Source organism: Phyllostomus hastatus, unplaced genomic scaffold (assembly GCF_019186645.2).
Source record: "Phyllostomus hastatus isolate PE091 unplaced genomic scaffold, TTU_PhHast_1.1 phas_scaffold_200, whole genome shotgun sequence".
NCBI lineage: Eukaryota > Metazoa > Chordata > Mammalia > Chiroptera > Phyllostomidae > Phyllostomus > Phyllostomus hastatus.
In genome coordinates this window covers 11484104-11508235 of record NW_025334016.1, presented here as the reverse complement: position 1 = coordinate 11508235, position 24132 = coordinate 11484104, and the positions used below count along the sequence as shown (strand labels likewise).

Here is a 24132-nt window from a genome sequence, read left to right as displayed (position 1 = left end):
CGATATACCAATGATGGGAATAGTAGTTTTTGACAAAAATCCACAGTGCGCTAGACAATCAGGTCCACCACTTCTCTGATCTCATCCCCTAACCTTTCTTCTCCTCTGCTCTAGTGTACTTATCTCCTAGCTGTTCCTGAATAAAGAAGGTGCAGTCCAGCCTGTGGGTCTTTGCGTTTGTTAACTGTTTAGAATGCTCTTCCCTCATATATTCGCATGCCTCAGTCCCTCGTGTCTTCCAAGCCTTGCTTCAGTATCACCTTCATAAAGCCTTCCCTGACTTCCTGACGGCCCTATTTTAAAACACCTACCTACAGCCTCATCATTCCAAATCCGCAGACCTACTGAATAGCACCAACTCCTAATGCAATTTACTTACTGTGGTGTGTTTCACCCCTGCCCAGAACAGGTGTCTTTTTGATCCACTGCCACCTGCAATGCCGTAAGTAGCACTCAACATGTTTGTTGAATGCCTGAGTGACAAATAGTTCTAGGCAAAGAGGAGATAACCTTGTCCCACCATCCTTTGTGCCTGCTGGGTTTGGGGGACTAAGTGTAGCCACCCAACCCCTTACCACTGAGCCCTATCTTGATGGTGGTGTAGACAGATATGAGAAAAGTAAAAGGACGTGTGTTGGGGAAATAAGATGCAAGCAGGATTCTTGATGAAAAGTGTCAGATACAAATAAAGTAGCAAGAGGATCTATGAGCTGTGGTGGCGAAGGGACAAGTGTCTGGACAATCATGCAATGGGGGAGGACCCAGTGAACAAAGTATCTAGAATACCCATGGAGATGGGATAGTGAAAAAGGGGGCAGAGGAATTTTGTGTTTGACTCAAATGCTGCAATAGTGGAGACAGTGGACACAGTTGTGGAGTGTTTTGGGGTACTCTACAGCAGCAATAGTGGGAAAACTGTCCGTGGTGGGAAAACCTCCACTGGACCTACACAGCTAGCACAACCACTAGATGGCAGAAATAAAGCATCTCAGTCCCCAATATCCTAGTAGTGTGGAATAAAAAGTGTAGAAGGATGAGATCACTAGAGAAAAAAAAGTCTTGAGAGGAAGATGTCCAAGGGCATAGACAATAATGGGTCTGACACTGGCCCAGGAGGCAGTGGATGTAGGAAAAGGCTGTGAAAGTTGTTACGCCAGGTTCAGGGATATGATGTGCTATTCCCAATAACCAGTTTTGAAGGACAGAATGAGTCTTTAAGTTGCTGGGAGAGGAACAGAGGCATGAGTGGCTTCCTCAGGCACTACCAGGTGGCCAGACTGGTATTTTCAACTATCTAAAGTGTTTAGGTTAAGACCAGGGACAGGGCATGCAATCTGGTGGGACCTGAGGTGAGCCTCCTATTGCTTACTTTAACCGATCAGCAGCCCAAAGTTAGGAGGCCTCAGGACAAAACTACCAGGTGGGGAAATGGGGGTGGGGTGGGGGAGAAGGGAAGGTTGGGGCAGGAAAGGGTCTTCTCCTGTACAGATGTCCTCAGCTAAATATTTTAATTAAAATACTGTGAGGCACTCCTGCAGCACGGAGGTTGAAATGGCACCACAGGCATTCCTGGCACTGAGAACCATGATGGCAAAGGCTTGTCCAGGGTCTGAGTGCTTTGAGCTAGGTGGGAAGGGATCTGCCTCAAGGACGTAAGCCACAGTGACCCAACATCAATATGGGAGATTGTTAGATGGAGAAGGCAGAACTGGAATCCAGTTCAAATAAATTGGACCCAGGTACCTGTTCTTTATGGCCTTACTTCTATGGTGACTCTAGTTCTTTCCTAAACAGGGTGGGCTGGAGGAAGAACATAGCAATTCCCATTTTCTCTACCCAGGAAACTGGCAGCTGGGGTGGGGCTGAGCCCTTTGGGTTACCATCTGAACCAGACAGCCCCAGGAGATCCCTTCCTTCCCTGGAGCCAGCAGCGCATGCCACGTCTGCATTAATAACTCTTTATTGGGATCCAAGGTTCTGAACAAGGTAGGAAGCAGTGGCAAGAAGGGTTCAGGTAGGGGGATAAGGATGGAAAACCAGACTTGGCTAGTTGGGCCACTGCCAGAGGTCAAATGGGAGCCCTGGGGTAGAAGGACTCTGGAGAGGGGACTGGGGGTCAGCGGATGGTGTATCGTACGTAGGGGACCTCAACATCCTCGCCGCTCTCGTCGTTGCAGCACAGCTCAAGCACCAGTGCCCGCACATGGCGGCCCAGCTTTCGCTTCGACACACGGCTTACGATCTCTGTCATCCTGGGGGCAGGGGAACAGAATGTCAGGGAGGCAGAAAGTGAGAGAGAGGAAGGACAGTTGGGTGGGGGCCCAGGTGGTGAAGGGTGGTGAACAGGAGTGGGATAGCTGCCAGCTGAGGCTTCCTGCCACCCAACTCACGGCTGATCCAACCGTTCCTTGAGTTTGGCGGCTGGCATGAAGAAGGAGTAGAGCATAGACACGCCCTGGGACAGCATGGTGATCTCCAATTTATGTTCTTTCTGGAGGAGGGAAGAGGGATAACAGTGTCACTGGGGTGGACAGGCCAGTCACAAGCACACTCTGCCTTCATGTAGGGTGAGAATGAGGAAGGGGCATCACCTTAAAGTAGTCCAGGAACTGTTTGAGGGTCATCTCCTCACCATTGGGCTGCAGCCCCTGTACCTCAAAGCGATCCCACAACGTCCACTCTTGATTATAGTACTGCAGGACAAGGAACAGACCAGTGTGATGGGGGCCACAGATGGTCCGGCTCTGTCACTCTCCCCCTTCCACTCATGCAGAGACATGCTAAGCAAGATCAAAAGTCTCTTTTGTCCAAAACTCTCTTGTGGCTTCCACCTCACACCCTGAGTAAGCACTGAAACCTCATTGCAATCCTACTCTACTCCTCATCTCACTAACTCTGCTCTAGCAACATCTTTCTCAAACATGCCAGGCAGGCACACTCCTACCCTTCCTTTCAGAGACTGGTCCTTCTGTTTGAAATGCTCCCCCCCGCCCACCAGTAGACTGCATGGTCTTTCTCTTCATCTCCTCCAAGTTTGGACTCAAATATAATCTTTTCAGCAAGGTCATTTGTGATCATCCTATATTTTAAAATCTCAAACCCATCCCCTTGCCACCTGGTACTCTCAAGTCTGCCTTATCCTGCTTATTTTGGGGGTGCTGCTCAATAAATACTTGAGTGAATCAACAAAGCAAGCACAAGAACTTAATCGTAGTAAGCACTTAATAAATGTTGGTTGCTATTATTGTACAGTTCTTAGCAATCCCCTAGGGCTCAATTCAAATATCCAATCTTTTCTGAGGACTTCCACAGGGAGAACAAAACCTGTCCTTAGCACAACAGAAGATACTAAAAAAATATGAGTAAATGAAGAACAAGTGGTACACAAAATATGTAGACACACAATGACAGAAACCTTCACCTGGTGAAAGCCTATGAAGCAAACTACAGCCAGCTCTACAGAGAAATAGCGACCCACAAGCCTACCTTCCCTGATGCAGGACCTCACCTGGTGACGGGGTGCGGCAATAGGTTCAGAGAAGCCAAAGAAAGGCAAAGCCAAGTTGAGGAAACCATTCTTGTAGGAGTCAAGCCGTCGGTGCCCCTGAACCACTTTGTATAGCTCCAGACACACAAGGCCAACCACGGCTGCTGTGGTTGTCGCAATGGCTGGGATAATCTTCCCGGCAATCAGTTTGCTCTGTAGGGCAGGAGAAATCAAGGAAGACAGTAGCTGAGGAGGAAAAGGTTCCCAGTATACAGAATGGATGGAATGTGGGGAACTCAAGCCTGGGAGGGGGTGAAACGTCAGGTCTAGATGCCCTCACCTTATGCCGATCTGCAGGGGGAATGTCATAATTCTCTGCCCGGAGGTTGGATGCAGCCACAATGAAATCCATATGGAAGTTGGTGTCATCATCCTTTTATGGTTTGGGGAGGATAGGAAGATAATGAGAGGATCAGAGGAAGACCATTACTGGCCTTCAGGGACACAGCAATTACCTACTGGAGATCAAAAACATGGCTGGGAACATCTATTTGTTCAGGGTTGCATGGCAAGGCCACGATCCAATCCCTACAAAGACCTAGGGCTGCCTCCAGATCCCCAGAGACCTGTTTTGCCCAGCCCATCAGTACTTAGCCCACCCCCAGCCTGCCCAAAGTCCCCACCCAGTACCTTCTCAAAGTCAATGGGGTACATCTTAAACCCAGGGAGCTTTTCTGGACTGGGCAGTGTGGCCTTGAGCTCCTCTAGACGGCTGTCATCTGCAAGAAGAAAGAAAACACCAACAGCCCTTTAGATCCCAGGCCAGGGTCTGAGGTGAAAACAGAAGCCCAGGTTGGGACAAAAGTTATTCAGATAGAACAAGGATTTGAAAAGGAAAGCCATCCTCGGAAGAGGGGCAAGGCAGAGAGGTAAAACAAGGCAACAGGCACAAACCTGAAGACAGGAAGTGAAGGGATATGAAGAGTTATCTCTAGAGACACTATGGGACTGAAATGATGACACTAGGAGAAAGTGGAGATGGAGAGATCCAGGTGGGAAAGCTGGAGGTCTTGGAAAGAATGATGTACAGAGATGGGAGACATGGAGGAGGATATGGGGGAAGGAGGGATGAAAAAGATATATGAAGGGGAAACTGGGGGGAAAGATACAGACATGGATATAGAAGACAGATATGGAAGGAGAGAGAACACATGAGAAGGGGAGAACAGGAACAAAAAGAGGTCAAGACAGGTGGGAGATTTTAGATGCATTTTATATTACTACATATACATACACAGAAGAGAAAGGAAGTACATGAATGAAAAAAATGAAGATAAAAAAATATACAGAGGGGAACATGTGGGGGTAGATATTTGGGAAAGAAAATGAGATAAGAGACAGATGAAAACACATGGAGAGGAAGTGGGGGAGACAGAAGGGAAATAGAGGAAGAGTAACATAGCTACAGATGCATTATCTATGGAGGAAGAGAGATGGAAAGGTAAGTAGATAAATACACAGACCAAAAGTCAGAAAATGAAGGCCCCATGAACCATATTCAGCCTCCCACCTGTTTTATAAACAAAATTTTGTGGGAACAAAGCTACCTTCATTCGTTTACATGTGTATTGCTGCTTTCGTGCTTCGACTGCAGAGATGATAGCTGCGAACATTATGTGGCCTGCAAAACCTGAGAGACTTACTATCTGGGCTCTTTATCCCTGATACACAGCATAAACTGAAGGAAGGAGATGGAGAGAGGTGGGGGGTATGGGGGAAAATGAGGAAGGAGTGTTTAGAGGAGGAAAATTATATGGAGGGCAACATTAGGGTGAATACACACAAAGAGGAACATGGGGGTAGGGAGATTGAGGCAGATAACAAGGGACAAAGACCACTGGTGGAGATCATACCCTCCCAAATAGACCAAGAAAAAACAGAAAAGTTTTTTTTTTCCCCAAGGCAGATATGCATGGAACAAGAGAAACAGCTACTTCTCCTGAGGATTACCGAGTGGGAAGGGAAAGGGAGTGAGTTGAGGGAGAGAATTTGCCCTAACCAAACCTCTTCATTTCAGAGGAAGGGAGGCCCTAAGAAAGGTGTGGGGGCAGCTCAGGATTGGAGTCAGAGCACAGCCAGGGACAGAGGACTGGTGGGGAGGCTGGGCAGGGAACAAGTGAGGTGGTGACTCCTGGCTGAATGGCCAATAAACGCTCACCAACAGAAGCACTGGCGCTCTGCAGCTCCTGGTCAGAGACATGGATCTTTACACCAGACTTGGGGGTGAACTCAGGGACCTGAATAGCCTGTAAGAGTGCAGCCACCGCAGTTCGGTCTTGAGAGCCTATCAGCCCGTAGGTCTGGGCAAACAGGTTAGCGGCAGCCATCACGTAGTCCAGATGCAAGGGCTGGGAGAAAGGAGAGCCAGGAAGGGGAACACATTATCAGCTCTCACCTGGGAAGTCTCTACCTCCTTCCCACCTACTCATCCACTGACCCTAGGAGATCCCAGGGAGGAGACGTACGTTGTTGACATCGAAGGTGAGTGGGTGTGGACAGCGTTTGGGCCCAGACCAGAACGGAGCTCCTGAGCTTGTGAGCTAAGAGAATAGAGAGATTTCTGAGGTACAGGACCTGAGAGTGAAGGCCTAACAATCTTAACTCCTCACCCTGGCCCTGGATGGGCCCTGACTCACTACATCTGGCACTGACAGAAGGCTGGAGTTAATAATAAAAGATCCAGACTGCAGGGTACTGGAGATGGAAGTTCTGATGCCAGGCTTAAGTAGGGACCTCATTGAGAACAAACTACCACCGATCCCTAGGCACTTGGTTTGTGCAAGACACACAACCATTCAACTAACTTTTATGGATTGCCAAACACTGTACAAACTAAGTATTAGTAAATACCACTAAATCCTCACAAAAAATCCCTATGAAGTAGGTACTATTATCTATCTCTCACTGAGAAAGGGGGAAACTGAGGTGCAAAGAGAAGTTATGTGAGTTGCCCAAGTGCAAATGAAGCTGGGATTTGAATCCACACTGACTATTGTTCTCTGAAGTCCAAATTTCTTCCCCATAATCCCTATAGCTCTGGGAACCCATATGACTCAGCCCATAACACAAGTAAGGGAAGCAAAGTCTCCTGCTCAAAGGAAAGGGGATGGAAAAAAACAAGTCAGACTTCATTATTCTTCTCAGATCCCCATGCCTTGGGGCACCTGCCACAGCTGGACTAACGACCAGGTGGAGCCGGGTTGTGCGTGTGTGAGCCCACAGCAAGTTCCTGTTTCGGATTCTGCCAAGTGGACCTGGAAAGTGGGCATTACCTGGTCAGGAGGGAAGTTGTGTAGCAGCTGCCGGATGTTGTTCGAGTACTGGGTGTGCCAGTGGTGGCAGGCCCAGGTCACACAGTCAGCCCAGGTCTGTGGCCGCTGCAGCACCAGGCTGCGCTGTACAGCCTCCAGCACCTCCAAGGGTTGGGTGCCTGCCAGCCGCAGGGTCCGCTCCACAAACTTGGGGTCTCTATCAGGAATTGGAATGGTCAGAGGCAGGATTATACAGTGGCTCCAAGAGTGGGCTCCATGACAAACCCCACTTTCCCCATGGAAAGCTACTCCTGACCCCAGGTGTTATGAGGCCCAAACATTCATGGATTCATTTCAAGTTTGCCTACCACTGCAAGTTACAGTAGTGAGGAAAGCAGACAGGATGTCCTGCCTGGCAGGCAGGGAATGGGGCAAGGGGGCATTTGGTTGCTTACGTGAGGTATTGGTTGACATTTTCTGCTGGCTGTTTAAAGAGACCTTCAAACTCATCCCGAGCCCACTGCAGACATAGCAAATGAATTACATGGGGGTGAGTAAATTAAAAGAACAAAAAACAAACAAAAAACCCCCACAACTGCTCTGAGATAAGGAAAGTCTGTCAAACCCTGCTCCTAAACTTCCCTACTCCCCAACCCCAGCATCTCAATTTAAAAACCAATCAACTTGATCTGAGCAATAGTAAACATTAGTGAATGTGTGAAAAAAATTATTCTTAAGCTCTGTGTACTTCACTTGGTGTTATGTCCCAATACAAAGGTTGAAAGACCTTTTATGTAGAAACACATACTCCTTTCACAGAAGCATAATGAAGCATCAGGAAGTGAAGTGTTGTGATGTCCATGACATACTTCAGCACAAAAAACAAAAACAAAAAACAAATCAAAGAACATGTGGCAAAACAGGAACAACTGTTAAGCCTAAGTGATGAATGGTATTTGAGTGTTCACCATACTACTCTTTATACCTGTTTACATGTTGAAAAATGTCCAGAATAAAGGTTAAAAAATGAATGAACCATACTAAACACACCTAGGCTGCTGGATGGGAAGTGAGAGAGGAAGGTTTGGAGAAAAAGTTCATCTTGTACTTAGGCTTGCAACACCTGAAGGCCAGGAGCCCGGATGCTGAAAGGCAGGGCGCCTATTCCCTTCCCTCACCCCTGAAAGCTGATCACCTGCAGGGTGTGTTCAATGGCATTAGGGAAGTTCTTCAGCGTGCAGATGGGGATGGACTTCTCAGGTGGGTCCTGGCTAGAGCTGTATGACTCTGTCAGGAAGGGGATCACCACCTGCACGTTGCCCTTGGTGCCCAGTGTGCCGGATTCCAGCAGTGGTTTACGGTAGTACACACAGCGGCGGTCCATGTACATGCCTGAGAGTAGGAAGGAAGAGGGACATCAGGAGAGGACAAAGACAGCCATCCCCAACACACATACATACATACACCCCTGCCCTTGACCTCCTCACCCGACTCCCAACTCACGGGCATCCACGTTGTCCAGGGCATTGGCCACACCATCCAGGTTTTGGAAGAAATCATCATCATAGACGCGTTCTGTGTCCGGGCCGACACGGTTCTGGTGGCTTGTCACCATGATATGCGGATTCATCTGGCGCACAGCTGCAGCAGCGGTGTCAGACTTTAACTTCTGGGGGATGGGGGAAGGGGAAACAGCTCAGTTATTTCTGCATTCACCCAAAGGACCTCAGGAGGATCCCTGATTTAACAGTCAGTCTGTTGACAGTGCCTCATGGCTGGGACTGTAATAAATATGGCAGAGGTTCAATGGAAAGGGAAGCAGTGGCCAGATACCAACTGAAGACAACAAGCCAGCTATGTGGTCTCAGCACTCAGGGCTGGGGTACACCCCCCCAAAGAAAAAAAACAGGATCTAAGCACATAGATAAGCAAGATTCTCTCAAAAGCCCCACGTCAGGTCTTGACCCTCCTGTCCTCAAAACCCTACTCCAGCTCACACCTCCACTCAGGGTAAAAGGAGCTGGCCTCATTTTCTCTAGCTCATCTACTACTCTCTCACCTCTCAGTCATGGCCTGGATACTCATCTTGGCCTGGAGCACTTTTCTACTCCCTCACACCCTCCAAGTTTACAGACCCTTCCTCAATCACTGTGATCAAAACTGCAAATCCACATCTTGGACCCATCTGATTTCCCTCGTTTTTGCTGTTCCTTTGCACTGTACTTACCATGAACTATAAATAACGTTATCCCCCATGGAAGACTTCCCAGATAGATCCCTGTATAACCCAGCTTCTATCTGTGCAGAGAAGAGTGAACCTAGCAGACATAAAGCACTTCCCAAGGAAAGGCCTGCCTGCAAAGCTGGCCCTTGGCTGGCATCTGGGGCATTGGGACTTTGGGAGGGTTCTCACCATTCCTTACATGATAAGGATGGCCCTCTGTACCTACACTGCTTATGCAAACAACATAGTTTGTGCACAACACCTGCTTTCCTTCTGGAAATGTGACGCTTGGGTACATGGCCAGTAGAGGGTGCTTATGTGACCAGCCCACAGTAAAAACCCTGGGTGCTGAGTCTCTTAACAAGCTTCCCTGGTTAACAACATTTCACATGTTGCAACTGGCTACCGGGGGAATTAAGTGTGGCCTGTGTGACTCCACTGGGAAAAGTGTTCTGGAAACTTGTGCCTGGTCTAATCCAGACTTCACCCCATGTACCTTTTCCTTTGCTGAAAGAAATCATAGCTGTGAATACAACTGACTACATTCTGAGTCCTGTGAGTTCTTGTGTATCACTGAACCTGGGGGTACTTTGGAGGATCCCCACCACACTGTCCCAATAGCATGGATAAGAAGTCAAGGGAAAAGAAAAAAAGAGATGAAAACTGGTAGATTCAATGAAAGGGTACTCAATAAATGTTTTTTGAATGAAAAGAGAAAAGCTGAAGGAAAGAAAGAGGCAAAAAGGACTCCTTTCCAGAAAAAAAAAAAAAGAACAAAAAGACAGGAGGAAAGTGAGATGACAATGTGCTGCCCCTCACCGTAACATCCCAGGGCCGGAACAGAAACTGTCGGTTCAGATTTGACTTCTCAATGGTGTCCATGTCTGTGACGACAACCTCTCCACCCTTCCCACAACCCAGCCCAATCATGGCAAAGTTCTTGAGCAGCTCACAGCCAATGGCTCCTGCACCCACCTAGGAAGAAGCAGCCAAGAAGAGAGCCAGCCAGGTTAATGCAGGTTAGCCTAAAGTCATCAATCACTCCTCACTCCTCCTGAGGGAAACAGGAGACTGGATGAGGGTCTAGTGCCACATACTCAAATCCCAGGGTTAAAAGAAATAACCAACCATTTGAGGGAGGCTGCACCAAAGGGGGTTAACAGAAGGTTGCATTAGGCTTTCCCTCAAGATAAAGAAAACAGCAAAAGGCAAGTGGATAGAAGTATAAGAACCAAAAGACCCTCCCCCTCAGGAGGCAGGAAACTCTGGAGAGGTAGCCAGAGGCCAAGAGAGGTGAAGGGAGTAGGTGTCCAAGGGGATCACTCACCAGAAAGTACTTCTGCTTGTTCAGCTTCTCTTGCATTTCTGAGCCAAATACAGCTATCTGCCCATCATAACGATTCTGGCGCTGAGAAATGAGAAGGGAAGAGGCTCAGAGAGGACCCTTGCCAGAAATACACCCCCAGTGGCACCTTTCCTATGTGCCACACTCACATACCGGAAGACACTTGTCCTCTGTGATGGTCCCTTTGTCCTCAGGGAGACACTCCAGGGCATCAAAGTATAGCCACTGCATGATGGGCATGAACTTCCCAGAGCAAGCCTGGAGATTAGGGATGAAAGAGAAAGTGGTCAGTAGTTAACGGGGGCAAAACACGGAAGGACAGCAAGTGGTGGAGGCAGGGAGCTACTTGGCCTAGTTCCGACCCTGCTATTCTCTATCCATGCTGACCTTCAAGACCTCCTGGGCAGCCAGGCCCCCAATGAAGGCATTTATGGGTGCCAGATCTCCAGCAGCCACATATGCCAGCTTCCGGATGAGGTCCTCATCCAGGCTTTCCTGCTGCACTCCTGGCAGAGCTCGAGCATTCACAGCCCGGGCTAAGGTCACCAGCTCTGCTGCATCCTCCTGGTGGGGCAGGAGCAACCAAAAGTACAGCTATCAGGCTATGGTGGGGAAGAGTGGACAGGGAGAGAAGCATGCTAGGCCTTCAGTGCCAAGGTCATCTGCCCTGGCTGACTTGCCCATATACCCACCTCATTGTGGGACCGAGGAGGCTGGCCATGCTGAGCACAGAATTGGTGAAGAGCCTGGAATCCAATATGCAGCTGAGCAGGGCGGGAATACTTGGCGAAGTCCGTCATCACAAATTCAGGCTCTACCAGTGAGGCCAGCAAAGATTTCTGTGGGGTAAAGGGCATCAGAACCAGAAGAATGCAGAACCTCGGAATGCCCAGAACCACCCCTACAGCCCACCACCCTCCACACTCACAAAGCTGATCTTCTTAGGTACTTTGACCTGACTGACGATACCACCACGGATGTAGTCAGAAAAGTTGGAGGTGTCACAGATGCTAAAGGTGTAAGGACCTAGGGGAGACATGGAGACCATCAGGCTACCCATCCTCCCTAAAATGCACAACATCCCTAAGATAAGGAAAAATCCATTCCTGACCCAGCTCAGACGTCAGGAGCCATTTCTTCTCCACCCCAGGTTCCACTTGGACATCAGAAACAATTTCCCTTCTGCCGTAGAACCAGCTCCAGGGCCATGAGACCTTGTGTCCCTGGCTCTAAGTCTGTATTAGAAGATACTCCTTGCTACCTGTTCCAATCAGCTCAGACATGAGTGGATCCTCTGATCTGCTCTGTTCAAACACCAGAGACCTTTCCCCCTTAGCAGATACCAGGGACCTACCCTCCCAAGAACAGCTAAGACATGAGATAGCACCTCCCCCACCCCATGTCCACCAGCTGGAGTCAGACCTCCAGGAACTATTTCTGGTTCAATTCAGACACCCAGAATGTGTTTCCCCTTGCTTAGAGCACAGAGACACACTTCCTATCTCCCCTGATTTCCCCATGGCCCTAGCTTACCCAGAACTTTGATCTCTATGGGCTGACTTCCGTTGAGTTCAACCATGCCCTGTACTTCTGAAAAGGAGACAAAGTCGCCACTCTCAAACCCGTGTCGGGCCTCATCCAGGCAGGTAACCACACCAGGGTTGTCCTGGTTAAAAGAAGAGTGGTCTCAGAGATAAACTCAGGGTAACAGAAGCAGACAAGGAATCCTGCTGTTGCCCATCTGCCTGCTAGGATCCCTGAGGCTGCTCTCCTTACCTTGGTGATCATAGAAATCATAGCACTGAGTGGCTGTTCTCCATTGGAGTCAGTGATGATCATTTCCTCTCCAAAGTCACAGAAGAGTTGCCTGTGAAGGGGGCAACAGGGCTGATGCCCAAGTTCCGTGCACGGGGGGGACTTAATATGTTTTTCAAGATGTAGCAAATACTTGCTGAGCAAATTCAGCCTATCCCTGCTAACCAGATGGCGTTCATGCCACATGGGGAGGTGAACACACAATCTAAAACCCAGGTGGCTAAAGGGGGCTGTGGGCAGTGAGACCTGGGCCTTACAGGGATTAGAGGAAATGGGTATGGGCACTCACCCAAACAGGCCCCGTGTGTCTGCCACCACCAGCTTGATGCCATGACTGTGACAAAACTCACCCACCAGCAGCTGGTCCTCCAGAGGGGTGTTGGTGAGGACCACCACCTGTGGACAGGCAGAGCAGTAAAGGCTCAGGGCAGAATAACAGAGTAAGCTTGGTGTGAGGTTTTAGGGAGCCCTGAGGGCTTTGCTGGTTCAGCCCTTTCAGAAACACAAAATACTGTATCTATTGTGTATCAGATTCAGAGCCAGTGAAATTCAGTGAAGAGAAACTAAGTACCTAAGAATCCCTAGACCAATGACAATCTAGGTAAAGAGGCAGCTAAGAGTATGATCTGACTCATTCATTTGCCAACACCCACTGCTGCCTGCCTACAACCCTATTATGCCCAGTGAGACACAGAAGAGGTAAAACCGTCCCAGCCAAAGTCTGAGCTCAATCCTACCACACCCACTCGCTCCCAATTCTCAAGACAACGCCTAATAGCCACATACTTAGGACTTTGCTCTCTACCTGAACTCCCACCCTTCCCTAGGCTGAGCTTCTACCCCCTACCTCACAGTTCAGCTGCAGTGCGCCCTGGCTGCTGGGACATCCCAGGACAGAATCTCAGCTCTCAAAGCTCCTCTTTCTGGGCCAGAGCTTTTATTTAACAAACAACCACATGGCTCTAATCATGTGCCAGCTGCTATTCTAAGTGTTTAGCCCTCACAAAAACTCTGAGGTCTGTATTACTACCACTCCTATGAACAGGAAAAAATCAGTCACGTGAAACTAAGTGACCACCTGAGGTCATACTAATAGCAGCAGAGACTCATGCCAAAGCATGGCTCCAGTTTGTGCTCATAACCCTATGCTGTACTATCTCTCTGTTCACATCTTCCCCCACCCCTGAAAAGACACATCCAGGATCTAAATCTTTTTAAAAAGATTTTATTTATTTACTTTTAGAGAGTGGGGAAAGGGGAGAAAGAGAGGGAGAGAAACATCAATGTGTAGTTGCCTCTTCCACACCCCATACTGGGGGCCTGGCCCACAACCCAGGCGTGTGCCCTGACTGGGAATCGAACCAGCAACCCTTCAGTTCACAGGCCCATGCTCAATCCACTGAGCTACACCAGCCAGGGCAAGGATCTAAATCTTGCCTGCACGCCCAGCATGAAACCTGGCACATAGGCCAGTTCCTTAGATACTGGACAAATAAACACACCAGTAATGGGTTCTGAGAGAAGAGGACAGGAGGCCGGGCTTTGCTTGAGGTACCTGGAAGCCACTAAGGAAGTCTTCAACAAGGGGGCCAGTATAGGCACTAACAGGCACGTAGCTGTTGAGTTCAGCGAGGCGGGGCTGGGAGACCTCAGCCCGGTTTTTACCAATGTCCTCCTCCCGCAGGTAGAACTGCAAAGTAGATTAAGGGATGAAATGCAGTGGCTATAAAGCCTGGGGGGCTGGTGCCTGGGCAGGGAAGAAGGGAGTTATGAAGAGGTACCTGTGAGGAGAGGTCAGACCACTGGGCAGTGCCCTGATCATGTAGAGTGACAGCCTTGACCCCGCCAAGGATGATGTTTTTGGCAATCTCCACACCCAGGCCCCTCAAGCCTGATACCAGTACGCTGGATGTCTGGAGCCGTTTCATTGCTTCATGGCCCAACACATACCTGCCAGGTTAGGGGGCACACTGGGTCAGGGCCTGGCCCTCCTGACCACATCCTCTCAAGAGCACCCCCCCCAACCTCTCTGCCCAACCTCAGCCCCACTTACAGCTGCCGGGAGTAAAGGCCCTCATCTATGTCTGCTTCATTACCGTTCTTCGCCATTCCCTAGGAATAGAGGGAAAGAATAGCAAGTTCAAGGAGACACACAGGAATACAGTGTGGACGCATGGGACAGTGATACAAAAGATATTACCACCCACCATCCCCACCTGCCAGTTTCCAGGAAAAAGATACTCACGTTGGTTGGCAACGAGGGCACTTCAGATAACACAGAGTGGGCAGGGGAACAGTGAGAACCCGGCTTTGGATCAGGCCCAGACACGCGACGTCTCTTGGACAGCGGCGAGCCGGACATCTAGAGGGAAAAAGGTGGGTTAGGTGGGTCTGGGGAATGTGGGTGTTTCTGTTGGTTACTGGAGACTGTGGGGGGAAAAGAAAACTTAAGAACTAGCATCTCCATTTTACAGAAAAGGAGACAGGTATAGAGATGACATGACTTGCCCAGGGTCACAGAGTTGTCAGAACTAAGATCTGAACCCAGGTGATCTGCCTTATAATCAATGCTGCTGACCGCCAGGCCATTCACCTTTCTCCCCCACCCAGCATAATAGGGGAGAGGCGCCAATCCTGCAGGGCAAAGGAGTGACAAGGAGAATGTGCTGGCAGGGAAGTCAGATGAGGGATGGTGATTCAGGTCAGCCTGCCCCTCCTTAACAGATCTTATTTAACCCCTGTGAGCTCAGTTCCCTCACCTGTAAAATTGAGGTGACAATAGCACTTACCTACACCCGTGGAGTTGTTGAGATAGAACACAGACCATAGAGACTGGCACAGAGCAGGGAGGCAAGAATGAGCAGCGATTTTCCTCTCCCTTAACCCCGGGGACAGGGTTGAGGGAGGGAAACATGGCATGGACATCCAACAGGGTGGTATGATGGCCGAGAACCCAGTCCCCAGAGGGTCTCAGGAAGAAGCCCAATACCCCCTTCTACCCCAGCTCTGGGAAACACCCAGGCCAATAAAAAGTGGCAGGAAGAGAGAAGACGCTCACCTCCGAAGCTTCATCTGCTTGCGGAGTCCCTTAAGCAGATTAACAATAGTGGTAAGTGTTAAGAGTACCCCCCCCCAGGGCCAAACATCATACTAAGGACTTTATGAGCCTTGCCTCACTTTGTAGTCAGGGCACCCCCATGGGGTTGGAACTACTATTGATAACATCCCCCAACTCACACTGAAAGAAAAAATTAACTTAGGGACGTGTGGTGACTTGGCTAAGGTTTCCACAGAGAGTGACCAAGCTAAGCCCAGACCAGGGATCTGCTGTGCCTGAAGCCCAGGCTGCCTTATAGTGTGATCAGGTGTCATCCCCTCAGTGCTCCTGACCCTGCAAGGCAGGGTTGAGCATCCTTGCCAGACAAATGAGAAAACTGAGTTTAAAGGTCAAGTGAATTTACCAAGGGTCACACACTAGGTCCCAGAGACAGAATACAGACTTCTGTGGAACTGAAATCTGGGGGTGAGGGTGGTGACTGGATCCAGACACGGGGGAATCATTTACCCTCACCTCTAATGCCCCTCTAGGCCTCTGTTCTACCCTGAGCCCATTCTAATACCCAATTACACTGAGTACTCCCACTATACCTAAGATTCCATGTTGGCACTTGTTACACTCTAGTGCTAAGCAAGATGACAGGAGCTTTCTGCTATCTACTAAGGACTTGTTACCTGTTAGTCACAGAGTCAAAGGCTTTGTCTAATACTAATGCCCATGGACCCGATAACCTTATGGCCATATCAAAAAGAAAACAAAGGCCCAGGGAACTACAGTCACTTGCCCAGAGCTTGCAGAACTGTTTGCCAAATGCTTCCTGGGGGAATAGAGTCAGGATGCAGCCCAGGGCCCAGTGCTAAGAGATGAGAGAGCAGGAAGGAGAACCCAGGAGGCACAAGGCTGGCTAGGGCCAGAGTCAGCCAGCTGTATTACTAGAAATGCTAAGAACCAACCAAGGTAGGAAGATACTTGGTGAATTAGGGAAACAAAGACAAAGTACATTTTCCCATTTTCTGACTCTTTGACCTGGGTGGGGATCTCATTTCCTCTGAGCCTCATTTTCTCCAAAAGAAGGGACAAATGGAACTATCCTCAAGGGGCTACTGAGAAGGTTAACAAAAATCAAGGTCTGTAGTCATAACTTAGAGATCTGAAGATGTAAGTAAGCTCCTCACTGGGTGCATACAGTGGCCTCCATTACTTATCTCCTTGCCTTGTCACTGGTTTGCTTGTTTGGGATACACCATCTCCCCACTCTCTAAGTCAGAGATGATCCAGGGCCAGAATGATCTTTAATTATCTTCATCTTTTACCTCTGGACCCCTACCTAGTGCTGGCAGCAAGGGTCTGAACAGGTTTTAATTGTTCAAGAGTGAATTTCAGTTGCAGAGATTTGGAACAGGCCAATATAAAGAGAAGCAGAAGGGTCTAGGGCAGAAACCCCAGAGAGTTAAAGTTAAGATCACCCACCCCCAGCACAAAATCAATACCCTTTCCCCCTTAGCATATGCTCAAGCTCCAATCAGAACACAAATACTATCGGCTTTTCAGCAAAGATGAACTGGGGGCTCAGAGTTTCAGAACTTGACCGAGATCTCCAAATTGGTGATTTTGAAGCCTGTACATTCTGTACCACCCAAACCAAAAAAGTTTTGAGGTAGGAGTCCTGGAGCAGGTTTGAGAGAGGGCAGGCACAGAGTCAGGTTATTAGGATGGAGAACCTAGAGCAGGAGATGCAGGGACCCATCAAGCCTCCTAGAAAGGATTAACTGATAAGTCCCTAGGAACAGAAAAGAGAGAAACCAGGAGGCAGTTGTCGGAGTCCAGGTGCTGAAGGAGGTGGGAAAGGAGATGGTATAAGCCATGTGGGCCAGGTGGGGTGGGCCAGGCAAGGTTGATTAAAACTCAAAAATTTGGAAAGAAACCTTTTGGGAAAGGCCAGAAAATTACACTGGAGGCCCCAGAGGCTGCAAAGAGGTAGGAGGGCAGTGCTGGGCCCCACTGAACCTGCATGGGGAATGGGTAGGGGATTGTAGTGCCCGAGGAGGCTGCAGGAAGATCCGGGGTCTGGGGGGAGGGGTACTCTCTACTCTCCATCAAGAGGATGCTGGGGCCCTGTGGGTCTCTTCCGCCAGGCAGATGCTGATGGTAGAGGAATCTTTGATCAAAAATAGGGACTAGCAAAGAAAAAAAAAAAGGGACTTGCAAGGGGAGAGGTATTTCTGACATCTATGTCAGAATCCCAGGAGGCTACAAGGGTGGATGCTGAGGCCCAGGGATTTCTACTGGAGCACAAAGGCCTTGTTTTGATCTCACTGGTATAGGCTAGGGACTGTAGCTTCTCTGAAATGATAGAAAGGGGAGGCTAAGCCCAGACAATTCTGGGTCCCAAAAGTTCAGTAAGGAGATACTGGCTAGTTCACCAAGTGGGGCTGGGTTTCTCTGTCCAACTATACAGGATCCTATGGAGAGCAGAAGCTTGGAGAGTAGAAGCTGAGAAAGGGCTTTTGTACTCCGATGGAGAACAACTGGGGGAGCAACTGCTGGGGGAAGAAACATCTGACAATGATGTTGGGGTCCTATGAATCTGAAAACAAAAGCTGAGGACCTCTGGCTGAAAACGGTGTAGACCTTGAAAGGCTCTGAAGGCCGATTCTGAAGCCTGATGTGCAGTTAAGGGTTCTGTGAGAAAAGCTGGAACCCTGGTTGGCTTCTGAAAGCAGAGGTTGAGTGAAGGGTGGGGTCTGAGAAGCAAATAAATCTCTGGATGAAGAGGCCTAGGATCCAACAGGGTCCGCAGGGAAAGATGCCAGCAGGGGGATTTCTGATGGAGGATTATGTGCCCAAACAGTTCTTCTTTGGTGCCTGGTCCCCCAGGTGGCTCTGAGGGAAGATATGCGGGTTAGGTCTATCTTATGGGGGAGATGTTGTGGCCTGCAAGGCGTAGTCTCTGAAGAAAATACTGGGACCATGAAAAAGGAGTCTCTAAAGGTAAGTGCCAAAAAGGCCATTTGAATATAGGTGCTGGGCCCAGAGGATTTCTAATGGAAGATGCTAGGGCCAGGATGGGTTTGGGAAACCTGAGATGTAGTGGGGGAAGTCTTTTAGGGAGGCCAGGCCCAAATGGCCTTTTACAGGATTTAGTCTCCTTGGAAAATCTGAAGGCAGGCTGTGTGTGTGTGTGTTGAGGTACCCAAAGGAAGATGCTGGAGAAGAGTCTCAGAAATTAACAAAAGCCTGTAAACCCTCCTTCTCCAGGGTCTGGGCCCTCTTGGAAAGTGAAGGCAAATACCAAGGGACTAGGGGTGTATGAAGGGAAATTCCAGAGAAGATCTTTAATACTTGATTGATCCTTGAGGGGAAATGTCGGCCCCACCCCAAGATGTGCCCCCCCCCTCCGATCCCCATAGTGCCAGTCACCACGGCCCACACTGACATCAGGCCGGCCCAGCGCTGACCCTGTCTCCTCCAATGCACCCCGAAACCCCTGCCAAGGTGCTAAGAACAGCCATTCCTTACCAATGCCGGTTCCCCGGGTCGCGCCGCCGCCAACTCCTCTAGGAGCCGAAGCCAAGCTCGGCCACCGCTGTCCTCCTTTTCCTCCTCCCCGCTGTCTGGGCCGCAGAGAATCACCGCTGCCTAAGCTACCTTGTCCTCCCCTCGGCCGTAGTGCTTGCTCTTGTCCCAGCCACCTCCTTTACCCAACCGCCGACACAAGATGGCGGCCGCTGAGCGCGAGGCCGGAACAAAACCTTGGGCCCCACCCCCAGAACCCGGATGCAAGCAGACCGCGCCCATTTTGGTCCCGGACAGTCAGTGATTCATTTGGAAAGGAATAGCTCCACCTGGTGGCTACTAAGGCACTAACTAGGAAAACAGGTAAAAACAGGCCACGCCTCATGGAACCTGAATAATGAATATATCTTCGCAGGCAGGCTATCATGGAAACTAAGAAAGGGCACCAAGCCCACACTTCCTGGTCATGAATTAGGTATGAGGCCGGGTGGTTGGTTGACACCCAGCAACCAAAAAGCCAATGTTAAAACATGGAAGCCACACTCCACCGTCATAAATAATGAATAATCTTACAGCCAGAACCCAAGGAAACCAAGGCCATATCTTTCATGAATCATAAATCCCGGTGGGCTGGAATAAAAGGGACAGACACAGCTACCACTGCATATAATATCCTGTAAGCAGGGAAATGGGAATACTACAGGTAAAACACATTCCCCCACTTGTGAATAATGAATAATGATGCTGAAGCAACTCAACCTGGAAACGCAGGGAGGTCAAGAGAGGTCCCACATACTTATCATGAGTTATGCATGAGACTGGATGGAGAGCCTTGCCTAGCAGGGGTGTCCAACCTGCAGCCCATGGGCTGCATGTGGCTCAGGATGGCTATGAATGTGGCCCAACACAAAATCATAAATTTACTTAAAACATTGAGATTTTGTGTGTGTGTGTGTGTGTGTCACAATGTATTTAATCTGTGGCCCAAGACTTTTCTTCTTCCAGTTTGGCCCAGAGTCGCCAAAAGGTTGGACACCCCTGGATTAGGTACTCCAGCCCAGGTAACGTGGCCATGCCTATTCATGAATAATTCCAGACCTAACCACAGAGCCACAGGGGAAAAAACCCAGGAGAAGTGTATTTGCCTCCTCCCCATCCCTGACTGACTGCACATGAACCAGGGCTGTGTTGGTCCAACCAAATCCAGACTCACTACATGCCTTTGACAGGTGTCTCAGTCTCCACAGTTGTAAAATGGGGATAGTAATCTACCTCATAAAAGCAATATGCATTATCAAAATCAGAGAATATGAATTATGAGCAGTGCTGGCACAGGACACTTAAATTTTTAAATATAACATATTAATACAAAGGTAATATATAAACATATTTATGTTAATATGAAGTTAGTTGTGGGTGGGTGAGGGTATACCCAGTCCCTGAGGAAACCCCCTACTTGGGGCATTATTTTAAAAATAATGTCTTGCCCCGGCCAGTGTGGCTCAATTGGTTGGAGCATCACCCTGTAAACAGAAAGGTTGCAGGCTTGATCCCTAGTCAGGGCACAAGCCCTGTTTGATCTGGAAAATGCCCTGCTCAAACAACCAATTGATGTTTCTCTCTCTCTCTCTCTCTCTCTCTCTCTCTCTCTCTCTCTCTCAAAGCAATGAAAAAAAAATGTCCTCAGGTAAGGACTTAAAAAAATTAAAAATAATGACTTAAAACACCCTCCTAGAAGGACACTGGAAAGCTAAGGCCACCAATATACATTAAATAAGTAGGACTACCAGATCACCAGACATAAACTCCAGTCACACAATAAGCACTCCAAAATCTGTCAAATAATAATAGATCCCATTAATAGATATGGTGGCTCCTGTGGTGTTTCCTTTCTGTGCACTGTGCCACTGATCTCTAGAATGCAGAGCAGGAAATCAGTTCCTTCTGGTGCTTCACGTCTCAGTTCAAAGGTGACCTCCTAAAAGAGTTCTTAAAACCCTCACAAAAAGCATTCCCACCCACCCACAACTGGGATGAGTAGCCGTGTAACCTGAGGCCAGACACTTCACTTCTGTAGCCACTATTTCCCCACCCATAAAATGAAGATGGTAACCTACCTTGTGACAGAGTCTAGAAGAGTGCCTGGCATGAAGTGGTATATGACTAACATTGGTAGTAGTACCATTAAATTGGGGGAGAGGATTATAGCATTTAATTAAGACTATAGACTCAAGAACTAGACTGGTTATATTTGAATGCTTGCTCAGCCACTCACTGACAGTAACCATAGGCAAATTACCCTCTTGGTGTCCCAGTTTCCTCAGTTATAAAACAGGATAATAATAAGCTACTTCCTAGTAGTGCTGTTGTGGGGATTAGATGGGCTAATAAAGTATTAAATAAGTGTAAACTAATCTGATCATCATTTTGCTCACACTCATTTTTCAGGCTCACAGAAAGATTTGACAAAGACCACACAGCTGGCAAGTATCAATGGGATTTGAATCTAGAGCCTTTGTTGATAATCTGGGATCAATGGGCTTATAAAAAATGAATCACACACAAGGCCCTGTCCTTTCCCTAGACGAAAGGTTTTAAGCCTGGTGCCTATAAGGGAAAGCTAACAGTGGATCATACAGATGAAGCCATGAAAGCTACCACCCTTATGAATTCTGCACAACGTCCACAGAAAAGCTACAGAAAACTCATGGAGCTACTCACCTTTGCGATTAATCAGTGAGTTCTATTTTGCCAGGCAGACTGTAGAATACTCCTTCAGCATGCTGATCCGCTCTTGGTGAGTAATTCACAAGCCATACTTCCAGCGAACTAGGTGCAAAAGAGGCAAAAATGGACTTCCTCACAGCCCCACCTCCTCAAGAGCGGCTGAGGAAGGCCGGGTGGCACCCTGTCCCCTTGGGAAGCGCCTAGGGCTCCAGTGTCCCTTTCACAGTCTCGGCTGGGGGCTCCTCTCGCTACCAACTTGTGGGCCCCGACATGTCCAGTCTCCCCGCCCTGGGTACCCAAGCGCGCGCGGGTGGGGGGGGGCGCATCATAGAACCAGAGGTCACAAAGGCCACAGGTACACTAACAATGCCACGTCGGTCCCGAAGATTCCCACCGTCGCCAGTACCTTTCCTGAAACAAGCCCTCCCAAAATTTTGCTTTGACTTCAGGAACCTCAAACTTCGTCTCTCCCCTTAGGGAACACCCCAAATTCTGCCCCATGGACAGAGTACTCATACATGGACCCTAACGGTCTCCCCTATCATCCCCCTAAACTCTGCGAAGAGGTATATAAACCCTGCCTCCAAAGGATACTGACTAAAACTAACTCCCACACCCCACCCCAGAGTTCCCAAAGCCTATTTCCTAAGGGTCCCTCAAACCAGCCACTTCTAAAAGCCACCCTGGACCCAGAGCCTCCAAATATGCCCATAGGGGAATCCCTCAAACTGAGACTACTCCCTCAAAAGCGGACACTGTGCTATAGCTCACCCTCAGCGTTGTACCGAAGCCTCGTCTTCCTCCTGGAGAGAGACCGACGACGCCACGGGGTAACGGAAAAGTAAAGTAGGTCCTCCGTCGCAGAACAGCCAGAGTTTGCGCGGAGCTCGAAAGCGCGGGGCCTGGGAGTGCTGCGGTTGGGATGTACCACAGGCGCTTAGCTAGAGGGGAGTCCGCTTCTGCTCCCGCGCCGTCGGCGGCCTATGTCAGACCCAGACACCCCTACAGGTTGTGGTCCTGCCCAAAAGCGCGAGGCATGCTGGGGGTAGTAGTCCGGTTTAGGCAGCCCTTGGTGCACGTGGTGGGCGGCCGCGGCCAGGATATTAGAAAAAGTAAATTAGGCTTAGAAATTCTGAAAGTGGCGCTGTGGGGGGTGGGGAATGGGAGCGGAACACTTTTCCATCAGATCTCTCCCTTGTCATTTATCCTGTGCCTCATCTCAGAGCCCTACCCTGATACCCTAGTAAATGTGAAGTAGTCAGGGAATGACTCTCAAAGGAGGTTGCATGTGAAAAGTGAAGAAGTGAGCCACTTGTAACACGGGGAAAACCATTTCGGTGCAAAGCCATGAGGTTGGAAGTTCTTGGGCATGTTTGAGGAAGAGCACGCAAGTCTGCGTAGCCTGAGAGGAGTGAGGAAGGGGGAACACTGAGAGATGAGGTGGAGGCCATGTCAAGTAGGGTATTGTAAGCCAGAGATATTTGGTTTTTATTCTAAGATGGTGGAGAGCTGTAAAAAAATATTTATTTATTCCAGAGAGAGTGGGAGGGAGGGAGAGTAACATCGATTTGAGCTCGACATCAATCAGTTGCTTCCTGTGCGCGCCTAGAGCAGGAACCGACCGGACCGAACTCGCAACTGAGGCATTTGCTGGGATCCGGCACTGAACCTGAGAACTTCCGGTTAACGGGACACCAGGAAAGCCATTATATAATCTACCTAGCTGCTCTGTGTGGCGAGAGAACAAATTAAGGAGAAAGGTGGAAGCAGAAAAACCAGTGGAAAAGCTACTGCGAGTCCGAGAAGTGATGAGAGAGGATCAGACTAAGGTGGTGAAAGTGGCAGTAGTGAGGAGGGGGCACTCTAGTCAAGATATGGAATCTTTTCATTATTCCAGAAAGCTACCTTGCAATCCTTTCCAGTGAACAACACCCTCTTCACCTCCACCCAACTCTGCTGTCACCATAACTTTGTTCCATGCGACTGAAAACACATTAGTGGACACATACAGTCTACACTTTTTGTGCCCTACTTTTCCACGTTTGTGAGATTCAGTTGTGTTGTTTGTATCCATATTTTGTTCCTTTTTATTTGTTGAATTCCATTATATGAATAGACCATAATTTACCCAGTTATTACCAGTCTGTGGCTATTATGAATACACCTGCTATGAAGACACACATAAAAAGTCATCTTGTTGATGTTTGCATTTATTTGGGGTAAATATCTAAGAATGGAATTGTTAATTAGTAGGATAAGCTTATGCTTATCTTTATATGAAACAGCCAGAATGGCTGTGCAATTTACTACTGCCTGCCATATCTTAGGATTCCTTGTTGGGGCCCTATAGTAACAGCCCTGGAGAGGATGGGGACAAGGGTGGACTCAAACAATCCTGGTGGGCAACCCTGGGCCCTGGGATTGGCAGGCCAAACCTCTCTGTCTCTACTCCTTGGGGTCATCAGGCTGTTGAGGGTACAGGGCCTATGGGTGCCAGACTGCCTATTGTCATCCATTTGGAGATGCCCTCAGGCATTGTCCCCAGACCCAGGGAGGGCCAGGTAAAGTTCAGCTGTACCATTATAGAAATGCTAGGGGATGGGGTATATGAAATACCCCAAGGGGTATTTGTCACCCTCAAATACCCAC

The 24132-nt window shown here is 48.9% G+C and overlaps 1 protein-coding gene across 2 annotated transcripts; it reads right to left on the bottom strand.

The window, feature by feature from the left end:
* Nucleotides 1–1944: 1944 nt before the first annotated feature.
* On the bottom strand, nucleotides 1945–22390 carry UBA1 (ubiquitin like modifier activating enzyme 1). 2 transcript variants are annotated; one of them, XM_045860538.1, is made up of 27 exons: nucleotides 22255–22390; nucleotides 21478–21585; nucleotides 14428–14544; nucleotides 14236–14294; nucleotides 13964–14132; nucleotides 13738–13872; nucleotides 12472–12578; nucleotides 12144–12234; nucleotides 11901–12033; nucleotides 11296–11393; nucleotides 11060–11206; nucleotides 10755–10931; nucleotides 10521–10625; nucleotides 10350–10430; nucleotides 9842–9997; nucleotides 8302–8467; nucleotides 7994–8190; nucleotides 7254–7318; nucleotides 6820–7015; nucleotides 6013–6087; nucleotides 5706–5895; nucleotides 4178–4266; nucleotides 3828–3920; nucleotides 3509–3700; nucleotides 2592–2693; nucleotides 2391–2491; nucleotides 1945–2252 (listed from the first exon to the last, which is right to left on the bottom strand). In XM_045860538.1, exons 3-27 carry the CDS (start codon nucleotides 14542–14544, stop codon nucleotides 2117–2119), a joined length of 3177 nt encoding a protein of 1058 aa, XP_045716494.1. In that variant the 5' UTR covers nucleotides 21478–21585; nucleotides 22255–22390; the 3' UTR covers nucleotides 1945–2116. The 2 variants fall into 2 exon arrangements, with proteins under 2 accessions (XP_045716494.1, XP_045716493.1); XM_045860537.1 differs by lacking the exons at nucleotides 21478–21585; nucleotides 22255–22390 and adding an exon at nucleotides 18760–18971.
* Nucleotides 22391–24132: the final 1742 nt, after the last annotated feature.